At 49.5% G+C, this 13,405-nt stretch overlaps 1 protein-coding gene across 1 annotated transcript; it reads right to left on the reverse strand.

Annotated features, from left to right (window-relative positions):
- Positions 1–6,294: 6,294 nt before the first annotated feature.
- On the reverse strand, positions 6,295–11,489 carry LOC131902218 (zinc finger protein 64; the record flags this gene model as incomplete). Its single annotated transcript, XM_059253253.1, has 2 exons — positions 6,295–7,041; positions 11,238–11,489. Coding segments are annotated over 2 exons (962 nt in total), but the record flags the coding sequence as incomplete, so codon positions are not given.
- Between the last annotated feature and the right edge of the window lie 1,916 nt (positions 11,490–13,405).

A 13,405-nucleotide genomic window follows, 5' to 3' on the forward strand; every position in this document is an offset into this window, starting at 1 on the left:
TAACAGTCCTGGCTGTCCTGGAACTCACAGAGCCAACTGCCTCTGCTCTGTCCTCCCACTGTGTGGGTCCCGGGTGGTTGGTATTGGCAGCAAACACCTTTACCCAATGAGCCGTTTTTGCCAACCCAAGGTTAGAAATTTCAATAAGCGCATCAGTCTGGAAATACAACCTCCCCCCAATCTTTTTTTTCTTAGACAGGGTCTATCTAGAGAGTCTTGGCTGGCCTGGAACTCATGGAAATCCTCCTGCTTTGGCTTCCTGGGTGTTAGGATTCAAAGCATGAGCCATCACACCTGACAGCTCACTTTCTGGACTAAGAAGCAGCTCATTTTAGCCGGTGGTGGTGGTGGATCACGCCTTTAGCCCCAGCACTTGGGAGGCAGAGGCGGGCGGATCTGAGTTCAAGGCCAGCCTGATCTATAGAGCAAGTCTCAGGACAGCCAGGGCTGCACAGAGAAACCCTGTCTCAGGGAAGAGGAAGGAAAAAAGGCAGCATACTAACAGTCACTCAGCATCCGGGGAGTTTCGTTAAGTCAACCCACAGTCTGGTGCAGACACCAGAGGCCAAGCTATAAGCTTCGCTATAATGGGATGACAGAAAGGAAAAATACTGTGTTTAGGAAGCTAAAGGGGGTAACAGCCTAAGCTGGCCTTAAAGGACCACAGTTCCGGGGGGCTACAGGCCCACTCCTTGTCACATACCATTTGATTCTTACATTTGTCTGCTAACCTACAAATTCACAAGTGCTCACCAATAAAATCCAAATCACGTTTGCCTCATGGAGGCTTAAACAAGTGCAGATGATGGATGGCAGGATGGCTCAGAGGGTAAAGGAGCTTGCAGTTAAGGCTGATTGATGGCCTGAGTTCAATCCCCAGAACCATTATGGTAGAAGGAGAGAGTCGACTCTTGCAAGTTGTCTTTTTGATCTCTACACCATGAGGTGTCCATGAGTGCTCTCCCCCAAGACCCCAGAGAGAGAGAGACAGACAGACAGAGACAGAGACAGAGACAGAGAAAGAAAGAGAGAGAGGGAGGGAGGGAGGGAGGGAGAGAGAGAGAGAGAGAGAGAGGGAACATTAAAAAAATAAAAATAGAAAGGACGGACACCAGCTGAGGACTAAGACCTGAGGTTGAGCCCTGGCTTCCGGGTGCATATGCACACACATGTGCACACCTCTCCCCAGGTATAGGCACATGCATATGTACACCCAGATACACAAAGGAGAAGGCCATTTCCAAGGTTAACAAGCCTACATTGCCTTCAGAGTGCAGATGACGGTCATCATCCAGAATCTCTTCCAGGTTTTAATACACCCCTGGGAGCAGCCTCCCAGCATCCTTTGCAGCACAATGACCAAAGGCAATTTTCCAGCTGTCTTCAGGGGAAGGGGCACACACCCCATCCTACTTAGAGTTTAGGTGTCACCCAGGTCCTGGTGTTGAAGACGTGGACACAGGAAGAAGGCAGACAGAGCCCAGAGCCAGAGGTGAAGACTCAGCCAGCCAGAGGCAGGGTTTCCCACACTCAACCCAGTAGCTTATCACAGCAGGTGGCTTCCGGGAAAGGGAGCAGGGATTCCCAGGGCCTGAGGGGAGGCAGCTGTTGGTCAAAGGGTGCTGATGCTCAGCTATGAGATGAAGGAGGGCCAGCGTGGGAGGTGCAGCAGGGTGTGACGGCTGACCGCTTTGGGTCCCGGGCCACACAGGCGCTCAGGTAGGACGAGTATTTTTAAAAAGAAAAACTTTGGACCGGTTTTGTCACCACCTACCCAGATCTGTCACTCTGAGGACCACTACTGGAAGTAGAGACGAGCTGGGAAGGAAGCTCTTGGCAGGGACAGAATCCAACTCCACACAGGTGGAGAGTACATGCAGGAAGGGGCTGGGTGTTGGCTGAGCCCCGCCTCGGGCACAGGGTAAGGTAGGGCTGAAATCTCAGGGAACAGGACAAACCTTGTAACACAAACCTGCTAAAAACCAAGATTGGGGGCTGGGAAGATGGTTCGGTTGGGAAAGTGACAGCTGCATGGGGACCCGAGCTCTGTCCCTAGAACCCATATCAAAGACGACAGGACTACAGTGCCGTAAGGCCACTCGGTGGATACCTCACACACTCTTCCAAAGGACGCAAGCTCAGTTCTCTGCACTCATGTCAGATGGATCACAAATGCCCGAAACCCCATCCCCAGGAGGTCTGATGACCTCTTCCGGCCTCCATGGCACTGCATTCACGGGACATGTATTCTCCGTCTCTCACAAATGTACAAATGAAATAAATACAAATGAAATGGGGGGGTGGGGTGGAATATTTCTTACTCTACTTGGGAAGTGGAGGCAGGAGGATCAAGAGTTCAAGACTGACCTTGGAGCTACACAGGAAGTTCAAGGCTGGGCTATCTAAGACAATTTCAGGAAAACAAAAAGCTAGGAGTGTTGGTGCTGGTGGTGAGGGGTGGGAGGAGTCCGGTCAGGAGCAGGAGGCCCTAGGGCCGGATGGCCAGCCTAGCCTAAGCACTGGGCTTCACACTAGTGAGGGACCTTGCCTCAAAAGCCTGGGGCATCTGAGGACTAATAACATCCATGCTGACCTCTGGTCACACATGTACATCTGCACGGACATGTACACACACACACACACACACACACACACACACACACACACACACAGAGCACCAACCCTACATAAACCACCCCTACACACTTTACACACAGAACCCAAGCGTACCTTTGCAGAACCCATCTTATCCAAATTTCCAGCAAACCCCGGGACAGGAGCAAAGTGGTGACTCATGGGGCTGCTGTTCACTCATGCTTAGGAAATATTGCTCGGGGCTGGAGAGACAGCTGGGTGGTTAAGGAGCACTTGCTGTTCTCTCAGAGAATCTGAGTTTGATTCTGAGCACCTACAATGAAGGGCCCGTAACTCCAGCGATAGGAGATCTGATGCCCTCTTCTGGCCTCCATGGGCAACTGCATTAACGACACACTCTCAGGGCTCGGGCTGTGGCTCTGGAGCCTGAGACACATGAATATGGGAGACTGAAAAGGAAGAAGAGGAGGGGAGGAGGAGGAAGAGAGGGAGGAGAAGAGGAAGAAGAAACCCCAGACGACAGCAGAAGAGGAAGAAGAAACCCCAGACGACAGCAACCTACAGTCAGTATTCTTTCTCGGAGCCTGGGTTACTGCCCCTTACCTTGCACCTTCTCCTGGTTCCAGCTCTCGAGAGGATCCAGGAGCACAGGGGCAGCCAAGGTAGCTCATGATGGCACCGAGAGTTGACACTGCTTCCTTCTTGGACACTGTCCACAAGGCAGACAGGAATCCCCAGCGAAGGAGCGGGTTTGTGCACTACCGGCTCCTGGCTCGGCCTGCAAGGCTTCACAGCTGAGGCGAATAGAGAAGCCAGTCTTTAAGCATGCAGCCCTTCCCTGAGCGCTTCCAAGCTTCTATATCCCTTCTTTTGGTCCCCCCCCCCCATTGAGAGAGGGCCCTGCTCTGTAGCCCAGGCTGGCCTGGAACTCACGACCCTTCTATCCAACGCTAGGATTGTAGGTATGAATCAGTATGCTCTTGCACCCCAGGCTGGCCTCAGTCTCACTATGTGATGAGTGCCTTGACCTATTAATCCTCCTGTCTCCAACTCCTCACTGCTGGATTCCAGTACACAGCCTTGTCTGATGTATGTGGTGCTCAAGACGGGACCCAGGATTTTGAGCACACCAGGCAGGTGCCCTTCAACCGAATTATGCTATACCTCCATCTTTTTTTTTTTATAGAATGTATGTAGCCCAGGCTAGTCTGGTCTCATTATTTTTTGTCCCTTAGCCTGCCGAATGATGGGATTACAGCCTGCAACACCACACTCAGATGAAGCTCCTTTTAAAAAATGTATTAAAAAAGAATACCAGCACCCTGGGCTGTATTCCCTGTCAACCCTACTCATGAATGCCGGTGAGTCCGGCCTCTCTTATTTTGTTCTGGAAGTCATTTTTGTTGATTTAGCTCAGATGGCTATGCTGGGGGTTGGACGGCAGGGTTGAAATGTCTGTTTCCATGGCATTTCACTGCATGGCTCACTCATCCTCTGTCTTGCCTCCTTGGGTTGCTTTTGTGTTAAAGCTGCAGGGCTGCAGCTGCAGAGATGACTCAGCAGTTAAGAGCATTTGCTGCCCTCGCAGAGGACCCGAATTTGGCTCCCAGCACCCCTATGGCAGCCCACTACCATCAGTTAACTCCAGTTCCAGGGGAACTGACGCCTTCTGACCTCCACAGGCGCCTGGCACACATGTGGTACACAGACATACATGCAGACAAAACACTATACATATAAAATTTTCAAGTCTGAAAAGCAATTGCAGAGCCGCAGGGTTGCCAGGGAGCCTTTGTAGGCCCCAAATGCCTAAAGTAGTCAACGCCTGACCCCAAACTTTCTGCTCCCCTCTGGGTACCGTGAATCCAAATTTGCTAAGTGGGTCAGGTATGGTGGTGTCTCTAATCCTCGTACAGAGGCAGGGGTTGGGGCAGGGCTCTGTGAGTTCAAGGCCAGCCCTGTCTATATAGTGAGTTCCTGGACAGCCAGGGCTATGTAGAGAGACCCTGTCTCAAAAACAAAACCAAAACCAAACTTGCTAAGTGGTATCAGGTTGGGTCTAAGGCCCTTGGAGTCCACACAACTGTTAGCTCAAACTGCCTTGGACAAGACTGACCTCTTTCCCATGCAGTTGAAGGCGATGCTGTGTCTCTGAGCTGCTACTTGAAAAGTCAACAACCTGCTCTTTCCAGAAATGCAGATGAGATCGATGGCAAAGGGTGGGAGAAAGCAGCAGGACTCTGCACAGGGGCCGGACATTCACACAACAGTGAGATGATCACAACACCCAAGACAGCGCTGGAGAATCATCCATGGAGCCTTCTGATCTCATCTTCTGGTCCCGCTGTCAGCTCTGTCCCGGCGTCCCAGTGTCCCGGTGTTGCAGAATGCATCACAAATCAGTGTCACTGTCCTAGAACAAGCTGTTTCAGGCTAAGTACTGGCTCTACCACTGAGCCGGTCCCCTGCCCCTCACTGGGGAATTCTAGGCAGGGGCTCTACCACTGAGCCACACCCTAGTCCACCTCTTGGTGTTTACTGATTGTTCTTCATTCAGGCTACAGAAATTTCTCATCCCACCCCTTTTCCCAACACTAGATCCGTTTAGCCCAATTCCAAAAGTCTAACCATGTAGCTAATGAGGCACAGTTTTGTTTTGTTTCACACAAGTTCATGTAGTCCAGGTTGGTCTTGAACTCTTGATCTTCCTGCCTCCACCTCCCAAGTGCTGGGATTATAGAAGCCCAACACCACCATGTCCAGCTCACATAAACATTTATATCAAACAAAGGCCGTGTTTGAAGAAAACCGGCTGGGGCAGAAAACACAAAATTCTGGATGACTGACAGGTCAATCCAGACTCTGGAGCTTCGAGCAATGGATCTGAGGGAGGACTCAGCTAGGTTTTCACTTGTGCAAACACAGGGTACTCTGTAAGACGTGAAAGACACCAGTCTCGGGCTGCTCCACTCACCCCAGAACCCCATCCAGGACTCACTGGGCCCCAGACTTTGCTTTTTTCACTTGCATTTCAAATTCTGTGACATCTGCCTGCAGGTTGTTGGGGCTAGCTTGATCTTGGGCGCCACCATCAGTTCAAACTGCATTTCGCTGCACTTGGGGGTGCGGGGAGGACGGACTAATTCACTGGGAAATCCCAGGAGCCGTTGCCATCAATAACTGACTGGGTGGGGCAGGGGACGGAAACCTACCACAGCCTGTCTACGGACAACTGTAAAGACCTCACATCCCTCTATAGAGAAGTTCACTTTTTTATTGCAAAAAACAAAAACAAAAACAAAACAAAAACAGAGAAAAGACACCACACAAATGTATAAGGCGAACACTAACAGCCACTACCCGGGCTAAGAAAGAACTTTACCACATACCAGAGCACCGACGCCTTTCCCCCACACAGCTCAGTTCAGGGGCAGTGTTCTAGGTTTGCCAGCTTAATAACTCCACCAGCGACAGGGTCAGTTTTCAAATCACAACCCACACTAAGCAACTCTCCCCTAGGGGGCCGAGGAGTGCTTAGCGGCCCCCACCTTTGAATGACCCAGATCACAGAGCAGTCAGCCAGAGAATGCTTACAGGGCTGTGGACTCACTTTGGCACCTAGGCCCCCCGGGTCAGCTGCTCTGCTGCTGAGAGCTGGGGCTGCCAGCTCCACAAGGCAAGGTCCGCCGCGCGGTGTGAGCTTTGTTCAGATTCCTGAGAGACCACTCATGCTGCTCTAGAGGTCACGGCTGGGCTCCAGGGGGCTCTCCAGCTGCCCCACCGAGACCAAGGGGCTGAGCTGCCCCGAGGCAAGGCTTTCCGAGGGGAAAGTGACCAGGTTTGAGTTCTTACTCTCACCCCAGTCACTGTGCTGCTTCCGATGACACCTGAGAGAGTCGTCCCTGACGAAGGAGGCGCCACACTTGTCGCACTGGAAGGCCCTCTGGGCGACGATCTTGGCCACGTGGTGGGGGCTGCTGTCCCCGGGCCCATCCTTGTCCAGCGGGGCCCTGTTCTCTGTCTTGGCCCCTTCCCTGTGCACCTTGTCGATGTGCTTGGCCAGGCTGCTGGGCCGCTTTGTGTCAAAGCTGCAGAAGTCACACTTGAAGGGCCGGTCCTTGCAGTGGACCCTGCGGTGCACGCGCAGGGCGGCTGGGCTGGAGCAGGAGTAGTTGCACTCGGGACACTTCTCGGGGTGGTCAGCCTGATGCAGACGACTGTGCTCCAGCAGGTCGGCCCGGTCGCGGCCCTGGAAGGCACAGTGCAGACACTTGAAGGTGTGCTTGATGCGGATGTGCGACTTGAGGTTCGCCTTCATGGTGCAGCGCACGTCACAGAACTCGCACTTGAAAGGCTTCTCCCCCGAGTGCACGATCATGTGCCGCTTCAAGTCCGAGCTGATTTTGAACTTGGCGCTGCAGAGCCAGCACTGGAAGGGGGTGTCCCCTAGCAATGGAAGGTGTGATTACATTAGAGTGGGCAGGCAACAGAATTCCCACCTAGATGGGCATCCCATGCTTGGCCAGGAGACAGCTAGCTGGGTCTTTTGAGCTGTGGCTGGCAACTTCCCGATAATGACACTGACCATGTATAATAACCCAGTACTGTTAGCCTATTTTATAGAGGAGGTGACTGATGCTCACAGAGCTGGAGTGGCAGGACCTAAACTTATGTACTATGCCCCCACCAAGTCCACACTCAATTACACTTACGTTCTAGAAATATAATATAGGTTGCACATGGGTTCTCCAAATAATATTTACAGACACAGGGCTGGCAAGATGGCTCAGTGGTAAGAGCACCAGTTGGTCTTGCAGAGGACCCATGCTCAGTTCCCAGCACCCACATGGCAACTCACAACTTCCTGTAACTCCAGTTGCAGAAAGTCTGTCTCCCTCTTCTGGCCTCCATGAGTACTGCACACAAGTGGTGCATAAACACACATGCAGGCAAAATACATGTACACATAGAATAAAAATAAATCCTTTTTTTTTTTTTTTTGCTTTGTTTTTGAGACAGGGTTTCTCTGTGTAATAGCCTTGGCTGTCCTGGAATTTGCTTTGTAGGCCAGACAAGCCTTGAACTCACAGAGATCCACCTGCCTCTGCCTCCTGAGTGCTGGGACTAAAGGTGTGTGCCACCACTGCCCAGCTAAAAAGAAATGAACCTTAAACACAGTAACTACAAAAGTTTACAGGGATTCTTGTGCTTGTGTTTGATGTGCAACAGTTATTCAGCATGTACTAACAACCTTTTAAATTTTCTAACTATGCGCTGAATCTTTTTGTTTGTTTTTGTTTTTTGAGACAGGGTCTCACTATGTAGCCTTGACTGTCCTGGAACTCACTATGTAGACCAGGGTGGCCCTGAACTCAGAGAGATCCACCTGCCTCTGCCTCTTGAGTACTGGGCTTAAAGGCTTGTGCCACTATGCCTGGCTCAGAATGGAACTTACTATAAAGCTAACACACAAAGGTGGCACCAGGCACTGGGGATAGTTCGTGGAAAAGCCACAGCTTTCCAACGTGGTTCAGGTGAGTCTTTGAAGGCTCGCAGAGGGTTTTGGTAATTTTGGAGCTGATGAGAAGTCCCTAAGTCATCCTTGTCATCCTACCCAAAAGCTGCATGCCCATAGCAACGACCTGCTTTCCCAGCACTGCCTTTTAAGGAGAACAGCAGCCCACACCAGAATGAGTCTCTTTGAACATCCCTTCTCTTCACAACAAACTCGTAATTGTCAGCCTTTTTATTTTATTTTTTGGTTTTTTGAGGCAAGGTTTCTCTGTGTAGCTCTGGCTGTCCTGGAACTCACTCTGTAGACCAGGCTGGCCTCGAACTCACAGAGATCCACCTGCCTCTGCCTCCTGAATGTTGAGATTAAAGGTGTGTGCCACCATGCATGGCACATTTTCATTCTTACCAGGCATAGTGGCTCATGCCTGTAATCCCAGCACTCAGAGGAGACTGAGGCTGGAGGATCACTATGAGTTTGAGGTCAGCTTAGGCTACAAAGTGAGCTCTTATCTCAGAAATACAAAATAATGTTAAAAAAAACAGGCCTAGGGCTGGAGAGATGGCTTGGAGGATGAAATGCTTGGAGGATCTGAGTTTGGATCCCCAGCACCACATTAAAGCTAGATGTGAGAGTACATCTACGATTCTATTGCTGGAGAGAGAGACAAGGCCTGGGACAGCGGAGCACTAGCTTCAGTGAGAAACGCTGTAGTAATAATAATAATAATAATAATAATAATAATAATAATAATAGTAAAGGTGGTGAGCAATAGAGGAAGATACCAGTGTTCACCTCTGGCCTCTTTCTGTCCCTTGTATAAATACACACACACACCCATACACATACATATGCCCTCCCCCACACGCATATTTTAAGACATAAAATTTCCATTCCATCTCTGAATTGCCACTGTTTGGTGGTTTTCATATTTCCACTTTAGAACTAAAGTACAAATTATTTGTTAGGACCAAATACGTGCTCCTGGGGGAGCCAAACACTGCACCAGGATTACAACCACCTCCTCGAGTGGCCACCGTGCATGGTGTCACTATTGTCAAGTGAAATGACTCTTTTTCTTGTATGCTCACCTCCAGGAAGTGGTTTAGCTTGCTTCTTTGACTGGACTATAGATGGAAATATCTCTCCTGCCCACCTGTTCCCAAATACCTGGCAACTGCTCCCCAAATAACTGACTCAGAGGCTTGTTTATTTATTTATATTACTTATAAGTGCTCAGCCAATAGCTCAGGCTTGTTACTAGCCAACTCTTATACTTAATTTAACCCATATTTCTATTTACACTTTGCCAAGTGGCTCATGGCTTGTTACCTCATTTTCTACATGTCCTGCTTGCCCAGTGGCTTGGCTGGCATATCCCCCAACTCTCTTCACCCCACTCTCCTTCTTCCCAGCATTCTCACTTTGGCTTTCCCACCTAACTTCCTGCCCAGCTACCAGCCTGTCAGCTTTTTATTAACCAATGAGAGTAACACATATTCAGAGTAGAAAGGGATTGCTCCACAGCACTGGACTCTGTATTTCTTGGGGAAAAAGTAATCTCGCAAAATTTTTAAGTCATCTAGTCTCTCAGGTTTCCTCTCACATGCAATTTTGAATGAGCTTCATAATTCTCAGTATATAGTTTTTTCTTACTCTGCTGTCTAAGGTCACCCTGACCTTTCTCTCTGTTGCAGTAACAGTTAGTTATACTCAGACAGTCGTAAATAAAATGTTTTGTGGTAGATTTTCCCACCTGTTGTTGCATGAGTGTATCTTCTAGTAACGTCTATCATGGCGGCTGAGAGAAAAGTCTTGAATACACTCCTAGTCCACTCTTGCACGTTGGATAGTTTTGCTGGGTATAGAACTCTTTGTTCAAAGTTGTTCCTTTGGGATTGTGAGACCGCTCAGCAGTCAAGAGCACTTTCTGTTCTCAGAGGACCGAGGTTTGGTTCCCAGCACCCACATGGCAGCTCACATTTGTCTGTAACTCCAGTTTCCAGAGATCCAGTGTCCTCTTCTGGACTCCACGGGCACTTACACGTAGTGTATATACATAAGTACAGGCAAAATACCCATACACACATAAAATGAAAATAAATAAATCCAAACAAAAAAGTCACTCTCAAGTCTACCTAAAACTTTTTCTAGCTGAGTCTGAGGAAGGGACTTTCTCATTTCTTTTATACTGATTATAAAAAAACCCTTATCAGCTTTTTCATGCTCTTGGTTTTTTAAAATTGCAAGATTCTTTCTTTCCTTTTTTTGAAGACAGGGTCTCTCTGTGTAGCCCTGGCTGACCTGGAACTTGTTCTGTAGACCAGGCTGGCCTCAAACTCATAGAGATCCATTTGACTTGGCCTCCTTAGTGCTGGATTAAAGGTGTGTGCCACCACTGCCCAGCTAAACTCAGATTTATTTATTTATTTAAGATTTATTATATATGTAGTGTTCTGTCTGCATAGATGCCTGCATACCAGAAGAGGGCACCAGATCTCATTATAGATGGTTGTGAGCCACCATGTGGTTTCTGGGAATTGAACTCAGGAACCTCTGGAGCTCTGAGCCATCTCTCCAGCCCCGAACTCAGTTTTAAATGCTAACACATTTCTATTGTCTTGCCATCTCACTGTGAATGCCTCAACCCTCCACTTACGTGGGGGTGGGTGGGTGTGCACTATAGTGGGTTGGTTTTATCTAGCTCACATTAGTCTTATGGAGTCCTACCAAGAAGGAAAGGGAAACCTTCCAGAACAAGATGTGTGTGTGGTTTGCAATTGCATTCAACCGACTGCTACATTCCTGAATGAAGCCAGGCAGGCAGAGAGTAAACCTAAACACTAAAAGCATCCAGTTGGCCGGTCATTTTTATTTGAGATGCATCCTTTGGACACGTGGCTGCTGCACGTGTCCCCACCTGTATTCTATGTAGGTATAAAACGCAGCTGTCACACCGATGTACTGAAAACTATTGTTTTGGCAACGAAGACCTGAACAGGCTGCACGGGGTCAGATTCCAAATCCCTGTGTTTCTATCAGCAACTCATCTCCGTTGTTTGTGTCTTAAGGAAGCGCAGGTGAAGGAATAGAGAGGGTAAAGCAGGCGGCTCCCGGGGGAGGGGCTTACCTGTGTGTGAGCGCAGGTGCACGGTGAGCTGGCTGGAGTTGCGGCTGGCGTAGGGGCAGAGCTGGCACTTGTACGGCCGCTCGTCCGAGTGGATGCGTAGGTGCTTCTTGAGGCTGCTGCTGTCCACAGCCGCGTAGTCGCACAGGTGGCACTTGTGTGGCTTCACGCTCGTGTGGCAGCGCATATGCATGGTCAGGTTGTCCTTCCGGCTGAAGCACTTGTCACAGAACTCACACTTGTGTGGCTTGTCGCCTTCAAACACATAAGCAGTCAAGGTTAGAGTTTCTTTTCCCGTTGCCACGATAAAATACGCCGACAGAGCAACTTAGAGGAAAAGGGTTTATTTTGGCTCACAGTTCAAGGATACAGTCCATCAGATGGGTAAGTATCGTGAAGCAGTTGGTCACACCGCATCCACAATCAGGAAACAGGGATGAATGCCCGTGCCTGCTCAGCCCCCTTTCTCTAGTAAACAGTCCAAGATCCCAGTCAGGAAATGGTGCCACCCAGTCTTTATACCTCAATTAATTCCATCAAGGAAATGGCCCGAGGCACGCCCAGAGGCCTGTCTCCTAGGTAATTCTAGACTCCGTCAGGCTGACAATTACACTGTCACAGGGTGATGACACAGATTTAATCAAGATGACAGTGTAGACAGATGGCCTGCCTCCCCTGTCCAATGACCACACACAAAGGCGGAAACCAGAAGTCACCGAGGGGAACAAGAAAGTGAGCCAAACATCACCACGAATCCTAAGACACAGGTTAAGCAAAGTTCAGAGGTGAAACCCTGTTAGGGACAAAAGAAATGTTCACATGAGTGTTCAAGGTAAGAAGTGGCAGGTGTGGGGGTCTTGGACAGACTTCTGGCCCCTGGGTGATAAAGCACTTACAGAAGGACCAGGCTGACTTTACCAGCTTCATCTCTACTCCTGGGCCTCGTGCAGCCTAGGCTGTCCTTGAACTCACTATGTAGCTGAAGGTGACAGACCTTGAACTCTTGATCCTCCTGCTTCTACCTCCCTGAGTACTAGGGGCCATTATGCTCACCCCATACCCTCTTTCTTCCTTCCTTTTTTTTTTTTTTTTTGACAGGGTCTGTGTATCTCTGGCTGTCAGGGAACTCTCTAAACTCTCTATGTAGACCAGGCTGGCCTTGAACTCACAGAGATCCACCTTCCTCTACCTCCCAAGTGCTGGGATTAAAGGCATCCATCACAATATCTAGCCTTTATACCCCTTTTGGATTGGAGTTACTTACCTTTGAACTTTTGTTAGAGAGAGAGAGAGAGAGAGAGAGAGAGAGAGAGAGAGAGAGAGAGAGAGAGAGAAAACACGAGAGCAAACCCTCATGAGACAGTGCCACTGTGGGGGTGAGAGGACAACTTTTGGAAGTCAGTTCCCCCTTCTACTACGGGTTCCATGGATGGAATAGGTTGGGAGGTTTAATCAGCAAGTGTCTTTATCCAGTGAGCTGTATCGATGGCCCTTTCTAGTAATAAAAAAGTATGCTATCAAGAAAAATCAGGCAGGATGGTGCACTCCTGTGATCCTAGCATGTGGGAGGTGGAGACCAGAATTAAGGGTTCAAGGTTATCCTCCCCCACACAGTGAGCTGGAGGCTAGCCTGGGATACATGAAACCGTCTCAAAACCAAGAAAGTACTCCACCAAGAGGGGACCTAGGCTAACTCAGGATGCTTCAGGTGATGATGGTGTACCCATGCAGGCTGGGCTGTGAGAATATGTACCTTCTGTTGGGGATGTCCAGAGCAGGAGAGGGTATGGGAAGTAGGGATTGGGAACATATGGGAGTAGCTTTCGGTCCAATTTCTGTGTACACCCAAGGCCGCTCTAAAAAATAATATGTATTAGAAGAAAAGGATAGGAAAGCACCTCCCACTATCGGGCTGGGTGGGTAGTGCAGGGCTGAGTGCTTGCCTAGCGTGCACAAGACCCTGAGCTCCAGGGATGTGAGCGTAACCAACAGAGAACGGAGAGCCACCTCTTGGGTTTGGCAGACTCCATTTCCAACCACACACGAGGCCAGAATGTCATTACACATGTGTGTCAACACCAAGCAACACAACACATTGTCTTGCTATCCGAGCCTGCTGACTGGTCCTCTAAGACAGAGGGAGTTGCGAAGATGTGGGCCATGCTTCCCAC

The sequence above is a fragment of the Peromyscus eremicus genome, unplaced genomic scaffold (assembly GCF_949786415.1).
Source record: "Peromyscus eremicus unplaced genomic scaffold, PerEre_H2_v1 PerEre#2#unplaced_3951, whole genome shotgun sequence".
Taxonomy (NCBI): Eukaryota; Metazoa; Chordata; class Mammalia; order Rodentia; family Cricetidae; genus Peromyscus; species Peromyscus eremicus.